General features: G+C 48.3%; 1 protein-coding gene across 2 annotated transcripts in view; it reads right to left on the bottom strand.

Annotated features, from left to right (window-relative positions):
* Window positions 1–3,695: 3,695 nt before the first annotated feature.
* The window catches only part of LOC126547694 (E3 ubiquitin-protein ligase MARCHF8-like), a 256,251-nt gene continuing 247,922 nt past the window's right edge, over window positions 3,696–12,024 (bottom strand). For both annotated transcript variants that reach the window (XM_050195641.2, XM_050195642.2), the window contains exons 4-5: window positions 10,304–10,666; window positions 3,696–10,213 (exon numbers count right to left, since the gene is read on the bottom strand). In XM_050195641.2, coding sequence (XP_050051598.1) covers window positions 9,725–10,213; window positions 10,304–10,666 — 852 coding nt within the window. In that variant the 3' untranslated portion in view covers window positions 3,696–9,724. The remainder of the gene's footprint in view (window positions 10,214–10,303; window positions 10,667–12,024) is intronic.

The following is a 12,024-nucleotide window of genomic DNA, read 5'->3' on the forward strand; positions in this document are numbered from 1 at the left end:
AGGAATAGCCACCATTTGCTTAAATATCTCTCATGAAGTCGTGCCCTCATGCGATGCAGGGTAGTTTTACTCACTAAACGATCAGGCCAATTCCAGCCGGCTATCCGTGATCTGTCTTGGGAGCTGTCTGCGAAGCTCTCCAGCAGAAAGGAAATGGGACAGGACCAAGAAGGGCAAGTGTAATCCAGAAATGGCGCAAACCTGAAGTAGTGCTACACGTCCATGGAATGTTTCTCAATCTTGGAATGTTCCTCAATGATCGCAAGCAGGTATGAATTATAGCTGTTGTTTTGTCAGCGCAAGTTGGCTGGCCTGCGTCCGCGCGTCAGCCTTGCATCAAGTTCGATACCAGAGAACGCACGCCAGGTCGTACATGAAATGCGATGCTTTTTTTAAGCATGCGATACTGCAATCGGCTAGGAAAACGTGTAGGTAAAAGTGGACGTTGTGTTAATGAACGGGCCTGGGAGCATGAACTATCAACAGCAATGCGCACTTAACCAGAGCACTGCATCGCTTACAAGTATGTGCCGCAACTTAAAAGGAGGCTGCTCACAAGTTAAGGGACCCGCTCGGAAAGGAGCCGCTCAAGGCTTTTTATATTAAGGGGTGTGGATTACATTCGTGATACACCTGATACACCTGTTTATCTTCCCAGCAATTAATTTTAGTTGTCTGACACGTTGATATCATGGGCACTTGAGTGCTGATCTCGTGCGCATGTCTTTGCGTACACGCGTATGTCATACTTGCATGGCCTGCAAACAAACCCGTTAGAACTATCGCCCATCCTCTCCTCTTCCACGTGTCCTGTCGTTACGTTGCGATAATGTGTATCAAGTCTTATCTGTGTCCACCGCAGGACGAAGAGCAAAACGAGAACAAGGTGAAAGCAGGAGCCAACGCTTCGACAAGTGAACTTGTCTTCTTCAAGGCCTTGAAGAAGCCAAGTCCACTTGTCGAAACGTTGGCTCCTGCTTTCACCTTGTTCTCGTTTTGCTCATCGTCTTTAATTTCCATCTCCCGCTTTCCCCGTGTTTTCACTGCAGGACGAAGGCACTCCTAACGATCTACAATTACCCCTGTCTTGCGTCAGCGTACTCTGCCATGTAAATTTCCGAATGTCATCACACCACCTGATACTCTGCTGCCCTCGACCTCTTCTTCCTTCCCTTCGTGTTCATTCAGTTTCTGTAATATCGATGACACACGTGCATTATACGGCTTTCGACTTGGCAGTCTATCGAACAGACAGTGCTGTACGGAACTTTATCGATCTCGAATATTTTCAAGCGGCGAGGGAGTGTGCCCTCGTCCGCAGTGTGTTTGCTCTAGCGAGTCGTAAACAGTCCTGTGGAAGAAAAATAAAAAAAAAAGATATTTATTCTCCTGCCTGAGCGAATTTGAGTGCGTGGGCCAAATCGACAAACAAAAAACAAAAGAAAAACAAAGCAGCGGCCTCAATGTGACTGTAACAGAACATTTTCTGTAAATGATTTCATTAGTCGAAATAACCTGTGGTAACAAAAATGTTCATTTCTGAAGTATTTAGAATAATATTCAAGGTTGGTTAATTATGGGGATGATAACGGCACTAGAAACGCTTGGTGTCAAATTATAGGAGCATACAAATGGCCATTTGTTTATTTGAGTTAGTGTTTGGGAACCTCGAAGGCTATCGCCTTGATAGTTTTTGAATGTGCATGTGACAGTGTATATTATACCACGATTCTGTACTGCCGTATTCTGAGGTCCCGATTTTACAACAACTAATTTCATTTTCCGTTCTTCTCGCCTTTCATCATTAGCTTGGACACCGCCGCGCCGACGTATTGCTGGAATCAGTCACTCAGTACGACGCATAAGAGGAAAACAAAAAACAAAAACAGTGTTAAGTGAAATGAAACGTTACGTAATATGGGACTGGGATCGATCACCTTCGGGGATATCACTTTCAGCAGATGGTGATTGGCTAAGCCAGCAGGCATAACACCAGTTGTTGCAATGAGGCGTCGCACCAGACGTCACGTCCGACAAAAAGTGAAAGTATCCTCCAAAGTGACTGTACGAGGATACGACCCTTGCTCTTCGCGTTATGTAACCTGTTGAGCTCCATTTTGTCCTCTCAATATCAACTAAAATTTCAACTGTGCGCTTTTACTTTCCCGTCCATACTGCTGGCTTCCTGACTTTTAAAGTACATATGTCTGTCATTTCCAATTGTTTATATCTTTTAGTCAAGCATATGGACTGAACCAATAGTCGAAGAAGGCCCAGAAATTCAGCAACTGTAATTTAGCGGGCTTGCGTGCAGTTTTGCTAAGTTGCATTGACATGAAACTTTTGAAACTTCTATGGTGACCGCTAATTCTTCACATAAAACACCTCTCTTCACGAAAACACTACCGCATTCACAGATGGCTCCTTGGCTGGATCTCATGCTCTTCTACACAAGTGAGGACAGCGCCAACCTTCGATGTAAGTGATGAGGTTCAGTGGATCTCCTCGGCAAATCTTGCGACTAATAATTGCAAGAGAAAGAACCCTTTGAGTAGACGCTGCTAGCATAGAGGTTCCAATATACTAAAGGCAATTCTGGTGCTGCAATCGTTGAGCCACCATGGAAATGATGGGAAGTACATGGATTTGTCTGATCTTCGCGCTTGTGGATTCAGACGTTGTTGCGGATTCGTTTATTACGCTTTGTATGCCTCCATTGTCGTGAATTTCAGAGCAATCAATTCTTTTCTAAGTGCAGAAGACGCTGCGAACACGCGCAACCGCTACTAATTGCAACGGTTCAACCAGTCGAGGTGGCCAAATCGAAACGCGCCAAGCGTCTCAAGGCACTGGCTTGCTCGCGATAAATTTATAAGGGCGTTTATATCGTTTGTCAATGCATGCGTCCGTGGCGTAATGCTTTCAATATCAGGCGTCTGTGCTAGATCTCCTGTGTTTGAATCCTGCGGTTGGATAATTTTAATAATGTTTATTTATTATGCAGTAAATTGTTTAAAATGACGATTTTACGAAGTCACGAAGCCGTATGAAGCCGGAAGGACGAAGTTCAGGCAAATCCATGTACATCCCATAATTCCCATGCTGGCTCAACCGCCCCCATTGCAGCTCCCGTAGACACTAGCGCCAGAGTTCCCTCTGGTAATTATTGTGTGAAACTCTGTGGCTGCTAGGACTCGATTACGAAAGTGTAGGTCAGGAATCGTCGAGCAACAAAGCGCAATGTTCAGTCGACGTGCGGTGCTACCTGTCTCGCCTTTGAGTGGAGGAGAGCAAACACCACCCATTCCGCTTTCGCCCTTTCCTGCCTCATGCGATGCGCAAGTGAAGAATTCGCTGGAGGCGACTTCACCCAATTAAGCTACCTCCTGTTAGAGCATAAGGGGATGCGCCTTCCGTAATCTGCGTTCACATGAATGCAAGACACTATAAAGATGATGCGATGTGGTACAGTCGCACTCATGCAAGCGGAATTATAAAATAGCTGTTAGGCAGAAGTTCACAACGAGGGCATATGTGAAAAACCACTCCGTAGTGTCGTTTGCAGCCAGTTGTGGAGGGAAGGTCATAGCATATCCTCGCGACAAAGCGCATTTCCTGGCTAATGTCCACAATTGCGTAGTTACAAGTCATCCTTTGTTATGCGGTGAACACGTGTAGCAAGGAGGAGGCAGACATCAGGCTTTTAAACTGAATTTAATTTGAATCTATTTTTCAAACGAGTGTTCCAAGCCGAACGCCCTCAACACAGCTGTGTATTTCTGTTTGCGTACAGGTGTGCAACGTGTTTGCCACTCCAGAAACATAACAACAGTCCAAAAACGAACCAAAAAGGCACTTGTTCGCTTTTCAAAACGGAGCCAACAATAACAAACGTCCAGAAATTTGCGCTCATTCCTGGAAGCGACCAGCATGTGAGAATGGCACTTGCGCACGTCGCAAATCTGCTCCTTTTAGTGTGTGCGGTCATTGGATAAAACAAGAAAAGACTGGCAAATAAATATGCTTATTTGGGCGTACAACTGCCGCGAAGCAGAAACAAGGTTGCTCGGCGGCAAGGGGGGGGGGGGGGGGGGTGTTATAGAGGGAGACACACACGGCAGATTGGTGAAAGCTGCAGCAACTGAAACGAAGCGAGGCGTCCAGAGGTCCAGGCAGCGCATGGCCAGGAGAGACGCAAGCTGCGAAACGCAAGCAGCGCAGTGCGCCTTGTGGAGAGCGTGCACGCTGTGGCACGGTTACTGCCTGAAGTTGCACTCACACTGGCGAGCAAGGAGCGACTCGCGACTAATGTCCATGGATGCATTATTTTCGCCTTGGTCCTGATAGTGAACTCTCTTGATTTTGTCCCCCCCCACATAGCTTATATAGGGGCTTTATTTGTGGCGAGAAACGTTCACACCGGCAAGCGCAACCTGTTAGCAACACTCCTACACCCTTTCACGCCTGCTTTCGGACCGAACAAGTTTGCGTGCTCCTGATGAAAGAGCACAAAGAGGACACCAACAGAGGCCCTACTTGCGTCCCGTTTGCCAAAAATTTATACAATTTAGTCCAATATAACTAAAGTCACACGCGAGCCAGCGTCTGCTATCACGCGTATGCCTGCCTCGTGCTGCTTTTAGCTGATTTATTACCGGGCTCTGTTGACGCATTTGGTGATAATCTTGCTACAACTGAGCGCATATGTGCCGCGAAGGTGTCAGCTCCGGCAGCGCGGTCCATGGCAAAGAAAAGGTGGCTGTAGCGGTGCATGCACATCCGTTTACACGATTAGCTTGTAAAATAACTGCCCTCGTTACACAACGTCCTGATGCGTCGTACGCTTATTGACTCGACATCTTTACGATTCCAGTCGCATGACGGAAAAACCGAGTGGCGAACGACTGACCCAAAACAGGCCACCTTTCGACCAGAGCGACCATTTGCGGCCGTCGCTTTGAAGACAGTCGCGCAACGTCCGCGACTCGCCGGTGTGAACGTGCGATCCCGACGACGAGAGTCGCTGCATGTCCCGTGGGCTCGCGAGTGTGTGAATGTGTGCTGTGCGTGTGCGCCATATGCGCCGTGCGCGCTTCTATCTCCCAGAATAAGAAACGGTGACACCATTTATTTACAGACAGTGTCCTTACGCGTCCACATGTATACACGTACAGTAAGAGCTGAAAGGTTCACTCGTAGCGGAAGAAAAAAAGGAAAAGGCGTCCTCTACAGTAAAGCAGTGAGCTTTTTCAGTGGCTACCTGTGATAAAAAAAAAGTGCAGGCTCGTCACCAGAGCCTAGTAATCAAGCGCACGTGGCCTCTGCTTTGTAGCCTGCGCACAAGCGCCGGCGAAAGTTACCGTTAACTAACTCTTACGAACAAACAGGAAAATCATCTCACATTTGGCACAAACGATGTTCGGCACACACACTATCAAGCAGTGGCCGTTTACGGCACAGCAAGGCCCATTTCCTTTAGTCCCGGCACACCAGGCAAAGTAGAGGGCACTCTTCGCACCCAGCTCCACGTACAGGCAAGAGAAACGCCAATGGTTGCCACGGGCATAGAAATTACTACTAAACACGCAATAACAGTATTGACATCCAGGCCCAGAAATGCTGTTCAAAGGCCGGCCTTGAGAGTGCTGTAGAAGTCGGACCCGTTGCAATTGATGAGCAAAAATAAAAGCGTTACGACTGAGCGTTAAACATGCTGCCTTCTCGCACTGCAGCGAGTGTTCTTTGTGCTGCACGCACGGACCTGAAGTCCAATGGTGACGCATATACTTCCGATATTAAACAAAGGTGGTGGTGTACAGCAGTGGAAAAATACGACACCAACGAGAATAGACTTTCATCTCAGATGCACGCGCGGCAACAATGAAACGAAACGTGAGCACACGCACTTGAGGACTGGGTGGTTACCCTCCACGGCCATCTGAGCAGCTCAAAGCGTGCCGTTTGTTTCGCTGTTAGCGTTTCATTTGACCACAGTATGGTGGAAACATGTGATAATAGAAATACCGCGGTTATTTGACCGTCGTGTGCACCGCTTCTACGAGCAAGAATGCACGGATTTGCGAAATAGTATACTGCGTGCTCAAGCCGCACGAATATGCTGAACGCCAAACATGCTTTATAAACCCTGCTTGTTCTTGGATTCCGCAATATCATGTTTCCTTAATCACCGTTCTTGCTTCATTCATAAATGCGTTGATTGCACTCGGCTGTGGTTGTACTTGGACGTGCCGTGGACTCAGTTCACAGGCCACGTCTACACAGTAGCTTTCGGCCAAATATTTTTACGTAGCGGACATTAGTAATGCCACCCTGTTCGGAACGGAGAAAAAGTATGAATGACTCCCTGGCGTTTTCTGAGAAAACAGCTTATCGTGGAGACAAAGGCGCATCTCTCTAATAACCCCCACAGAAACTAAGGGTAAGCTGCTTATTTACACATGCACTTTGTTTCAAATGCTATGTAGATTTACACTCATTTTCCATTGCGAAGAATTTTGAACACGCCTTACTGCAATAGCTTCGCTTGGAGCCGGCTGGCAAAGCGAAAGACTGCGGAGTGCAATAATTTCCTAAGACGTTGCCCAGCCTGTTAAGAAGCAAGCATAACACTCTGTATCACCTTTAGTCGAACGTTGCTTGTATAAATACGAAAAGACTCAACACTCCGCTTTTAATACCTTAGGTGGACTCTAGAAACCGTGGCAATGGGCGCCACAGCTACTTATGTTACATCTGCTTGATGCGCGTAACTTACTGTGTTGCTTACATTTGTGTTCGCCGTAACTATTTGGCAACTGTACTTCGGCCTATAACTTCCTAATTCTTATGCTGAAAATGTACACCTTGCTGCAGAGGTCTTCGCTACGGTAAACAGTGCTGCGCTGAATATCACTTATGTTAGCAATAAGGAAAAATAACTAAATCACACACAGTTTGTAGAATGGTTGGCAATTGAACGTTCCATAATTCAAGTTTTATGAATAAGCACACTTCTTGGGCAGCTAAGGCGCGGCTGTTTCCTATGGCAAGATGCCTGCGTTATCGCCTGAACAAACGCAGAAAGGCAGCTGTGTAACAAAAAGGAGAGAAACACTGATATCAGCAACACTTACACAGGAGTCTTACAAGTTATGGAGAGTGACTACAGTTGTACTTGGTTTAAATTCCAATGGCACAACTATAAGACTGGTATTTTACTGGACGCCTCGATAGCATACACCCATCCATCTTCACCCTGAAGCGATCGCTGTATGGAACGAAGTATGCCAGTCTGACAAAATGCGCAGTGAGAAACTCAAAAGGCGGCAGTGCCAGTATTTCCCTTCTTTTGTTTTTTTTTTTGCTTGAAAAACAAAAGAAATGAACAGTAAGCTTTTCTTCTGCGTTCACACAATACTCCAGGTACAGTGAGACCCATAAATAATGGTAATGAAGGGATAAAACCGCAACTGCACACTATGGTCCTCACTTTACACGTCGCTGGAGTCAGCTTGCATATATGCAAACTGCAAAAGCGCGGGAAAGTGATAACATTTGACTTGGAGCACTGTTGGCACTTCAGCCACGCTGTTCGATCACCCATACCCAGCCCAAGGGCTGAGCAGCGGTATAGTTCACAGTATGCGCCAATGTAGCGCAATATAAGCCCGCACCTCACACCGTTGCAAGCTTCCTCTCGGCACCACTGGTACGCCGCAGTTCACCTCTTGTCGCCACGTGCAGAAGATGCACTCACATTAGGATTGGTATGCGGAAATCTCACTATGCCTAAGCATGCACCATGTATACCATTCCAGTCTTATTTTTTCGCATCCTTTTATGCCTCTTTACGCGAAAGTTTCGACATACGAATATCGTCCTAATGGCCCTCAATTGCAGAACACTGCGCTGCTAGGCACGCAATGTGTGATGGCATAAGCGCGAGTGAGTTTCCGGAACACTGCGGTAGCATCGAACTGACACACCAGAAAACTCGTGTGCTTATTTGCAAATCTGGAAACAGCCCGAAAGCGCGCAGAAAAAAAAAAAAAAAACAAGAGCAGGGCACGGCGCAAGGCTGCGTGAACGCTGGTTCCGTTGTTTCCAGGTAAGCAAGACGCACCACCAACTACTTCAGACAAGACCTACGTTTCTGCGCACTCGCAGTGCTCGACGGCTGCTCTCTTGTCTAAAAGCTCAGACTTACACATACCCCAAAAAATTAGGAAACAAGCAGACGTGTGCGACGGTAAGCTAGGAAGAAATTCGCCCTTGTGAATTGATTATGAGGCGCCAGCCTCTGATTGCATTATGAGATGAAGGTTCTCTATGACTGAGCCGCTCTAGAGATGCGCTTTTAAGAAAGACTGGAGGACCTTGCGGCGACCGAAACGTACGTCAGGCGTTGTCGAAGCGAGCAGAAACCGAAAATCGACAACATTTTATAGAAAAAGAAATATTGTGGTAGAAATGGGTGGGAACACGCAACGTCCTATACTTTCCAACAGCGCTTGGCACCCTTGTGGCATATCTTGACGTCATGTGCGGATGCTTCTTTGCACTTAAGTTGCTTGCTTGTGTTGTATGCCGCCAATTATTCTAAATTAACAAGAACCTCTCCAGAGAACTCGGGAAAAGAAACGGAAGGGAAAATGAGGCAGTCGGAGTTAGATCAGAGTTATAGCCTTGCGCAAAAAGTAAAACATCACGTGTTTCGCAGCTTGACGAATACATTTGACTGCGTACGAAAACAAAGTAATAAAAGAGCAAAAAAAAAAAGGAAGGCAAGGAGAAATCTCGCAAGCTCGAACTAGAGTAAACTGTACTAATTCAAATAACTTTGGAAGCTCATGACACCTATATTCAGAGCTATTTGCAACAACACGACAAGTAAAGAAGACATGCAAGTAACATTAATACCAAGTCGGCGACAGCTGTCCCTACGCTCGGAAAACAAAAATAGGCCTTTGCCTATCGCGAATAACTCCGAACAGCTCTAACGTTAGCTTCACCATCCTTGGTTTTACACTGCAATCAATTAACCAGGAAAATATAACCTGTAGACCTCTAGTCGATGAAGTAGTTTTCGTGTCACTTGAGACATGTCAAAAGGTTGACAGCCAGTCCAAAGTGATGCCTGAAGCCAAGCAGGCTTGTACGTACGTAGTTGTTGAAAGCACCATTTATGGCTCACACCCTGCCTTAGCCGACAGTTCGCCCCACGAAAACAAATATCCATCGCAAAACTATAGGCTTTGTTTTTGTATCCGTAGCCTATTGCTTTGCGACGAGGCTGAGAATTTCTGCGGCGGAGTATGGCCCAAGACTAGCTGACATCGAAGTGGGACAATTGCAGCAGTTCTCTAAAGACATGACAAAATTCAAAATCTAAGCAAATGTACTTAACACCCGCGTCAAAGAGAGAAGCGAACAGCAGTCAGCTACAACAAAAACGAGGAGTGCACACGACTGGAACAAACCGAAAGTTACATGCTCGCGGCCTCGATGCTGGCCACAAAGTCATCTGAACGAGCACCGAGACAACTGCGCAGAAGCAGTCACACCGCTCGTGGACCGCGCCAGGTCCCGTTGTTTGTCCCGGGTGGGAGGGGCACCGCCGTGACCTGTATACACACACACACACACACACACACGCAAACTGCTATATACACGGAGCGCAAGGCGCCAGAATGTTTATCACAAGGAAACCGGCGGCGAGCAGCGCTCAACTGGTGGCGCGGGGCTCGTCAGGTCCAGGCGTGTCAGGGCTGGAGTCCTTGGCGACGGTGATCTCGGTGGGGCCGTCGTGAAGCGGCGCACAGGCGTTGGCGGGCGGCGGCCGCTTGGAGGACGTTGTGCCCTGGACCGTGACCGGCGGCGACAGGTCGGCGGCCGTGGGCAGCGCGGCACCCTTGTCCGGCACGGGCGCGTCTTGGACGTAGATGACCCTGTTGAAGGCCCTCCAGCGGCGGAATAGCTGCACGTACATCTTGCACTGGACGTACATGAAGACGAGGCCCCCGGTGAAACCGATGGCGACCACGATGAGCTTGGTCCAGAAGGGCCAGTCCAGGTTGCCCTCGCGCATCTCCTCAGCCGTCCGGTCGATGAGCACGTACAGCGACCAAACCACGCAAGTGATGGCCACAACGTGGAACGTGATGGAGCACAGCACCTTGCGCTGCTCCACCGATGACATCTCCAGCTTTTCCCACTGCGAATACGTCACACGCGCGGTCAGCTCGCTGCACACTGAGCAACGGGGAAGCACAGCAATGCGCGCCAATCGCAAAGAGACACTGACCTTACGGAAAGGCTTAATCTTTGTGTGCATGATGAAGTCGAACTTGCACAGCTCGCAGCACCGGGTGTCCGACGACTTGATCCACTGCTGGAGGCAAGCCTGGTGCACGTAGCGCAGGCTGCCTGAGCAGTAGCAGGGCGAGATGAGTGGGTTGTCCGGATCCGCCTCGCAGTGACAGATGCGACACATGTCGCCATTGCCGTTCGCCTGGCCGTTTGATGGCTGCGAAGACGACCGCCGCTGCTGCTGGAGAGGTGGGACCGGCGGGGGCGCTTGCTGCATCTCGGCCTGCTGCAGCTGCTGCTGCTTGCACGGCTCATCCGCGGCCGGGGACAGCATGGGAGGCTGCTCCATGCTGCTGGCCTGCGAAAATTAATTGCAACAATTATCGACACACCGCCACCACACAGCTGTATGCGGCTAACCTTTACCAATGCGCCTGAGGCGCGCACGGAAAGTCCATGAGCGCAGGAGTAAGCGTGTCCTACATACAGATTTGCAAGCGGTGGTCATTAGTCCAGTGAACTAATTACACAACGCATCATGGGCAGACTGATGGCCTACTCGGTGAGTAATCCATTAACCCGCAGCAACACGCAGAGGAAGGCAGAAGACTAGCTGGTGCGATGAAATTGGGAAATTCGTGGGTGCTAGTTGGAATAGGCTGGCGCAGAACAGGGGTAATTGTAGATCGCAGGGAGAGGCCTTCGTCCTGCAGTGGACTTAAAATAGGCTGCTGCTGCTGCTGCTGCTGCTGATGATGATGATGATGAACACGCGGGGAACAAAACGAAGGTCAGTGCTGCAAACCTTCTTAAGCCCCGGCGTGGTTTCGTCTAGCTGCAAATTTGGCTGCGAAAGCAGCTTGGTTAGACCATTCCGGGAAAGCCTTCACTTAGTCCCTACCGCTTATACGCTTCTAGCGCCAACAGAAATGCGCACAGATGCTTCTGTGCACACAATGGTTACAAGAAGCGTTTGCAAACGATAGACGAGCTGAAAAAGAGCGGGGACTACGTCGGATTTATTGGAATAACCTAGCAGACAATGCTCGGACACCAGAACGTTCTGCGCGCATGTGCCTATATACCCTCGATACTTTCGCAGGTGCGCACCGCGGCACGACGCTGACCGACGTGCCGGCCGGCGCTCGCCCCGAGATTAGTAAAATATCGGAGAGCTGTACATACGTGTGTCTGCGTGCGTAACAACTCAGTGCTCAAAATTCAAGTTTAGCACATATTACACCCAAATGACGCAGATAATAGATGCAGCTTTCAGTATAGTAGTGAAGCGATAAAGCATAGTTGTAATGCAGGACTTGTTCCGTATACTATACTGCACTGTTGTGCCGTGCACGTGTTCCTTATTAGGAGGTTGTCCGATGAGGTAACCAGGTCTTTATTTGCACGTGCAAATATCTACTTTTATTTGCTCCGGTGCCGTTGAAGAGGTTAAATGGTTTCGATAACACTTGCAGTTCTATAGAGCTTTCTTGCTTGCGCGTTCTGACACACTATTTCACTGGAAAAAAAAAAAAGCGATGGGCTCATTAGCGAATACAGCGGCAGCAGCAAAAACAGGTCAGTTAAGGTAGTTACGAGACATACTTTTGCGAGTGGGCTTTTCTAAGAGTTAGACTTGCGAAAAAGTAGAACTTACGCCGTTATAGAAGATATAGTGCCCAGGTTTTGTACGGGTTGTCGAATGTCTGAATGCCG

This window comes from Dermacentor andersoni, chromosome 1 (assembly GCF_023375885.2).
Source record: "Dermacentor andersoni chromosome 1, qqDerAnde1_hic_scaffold, whole genome shotgun sequence".
In the NCBI taxonomy this organism is placed as follows: Eukaryota; Metazoa; Arthropoda; class Arachnida; order Ixodida; family Ixodidae; genus Dermacentor; species Dermacentor andersoni.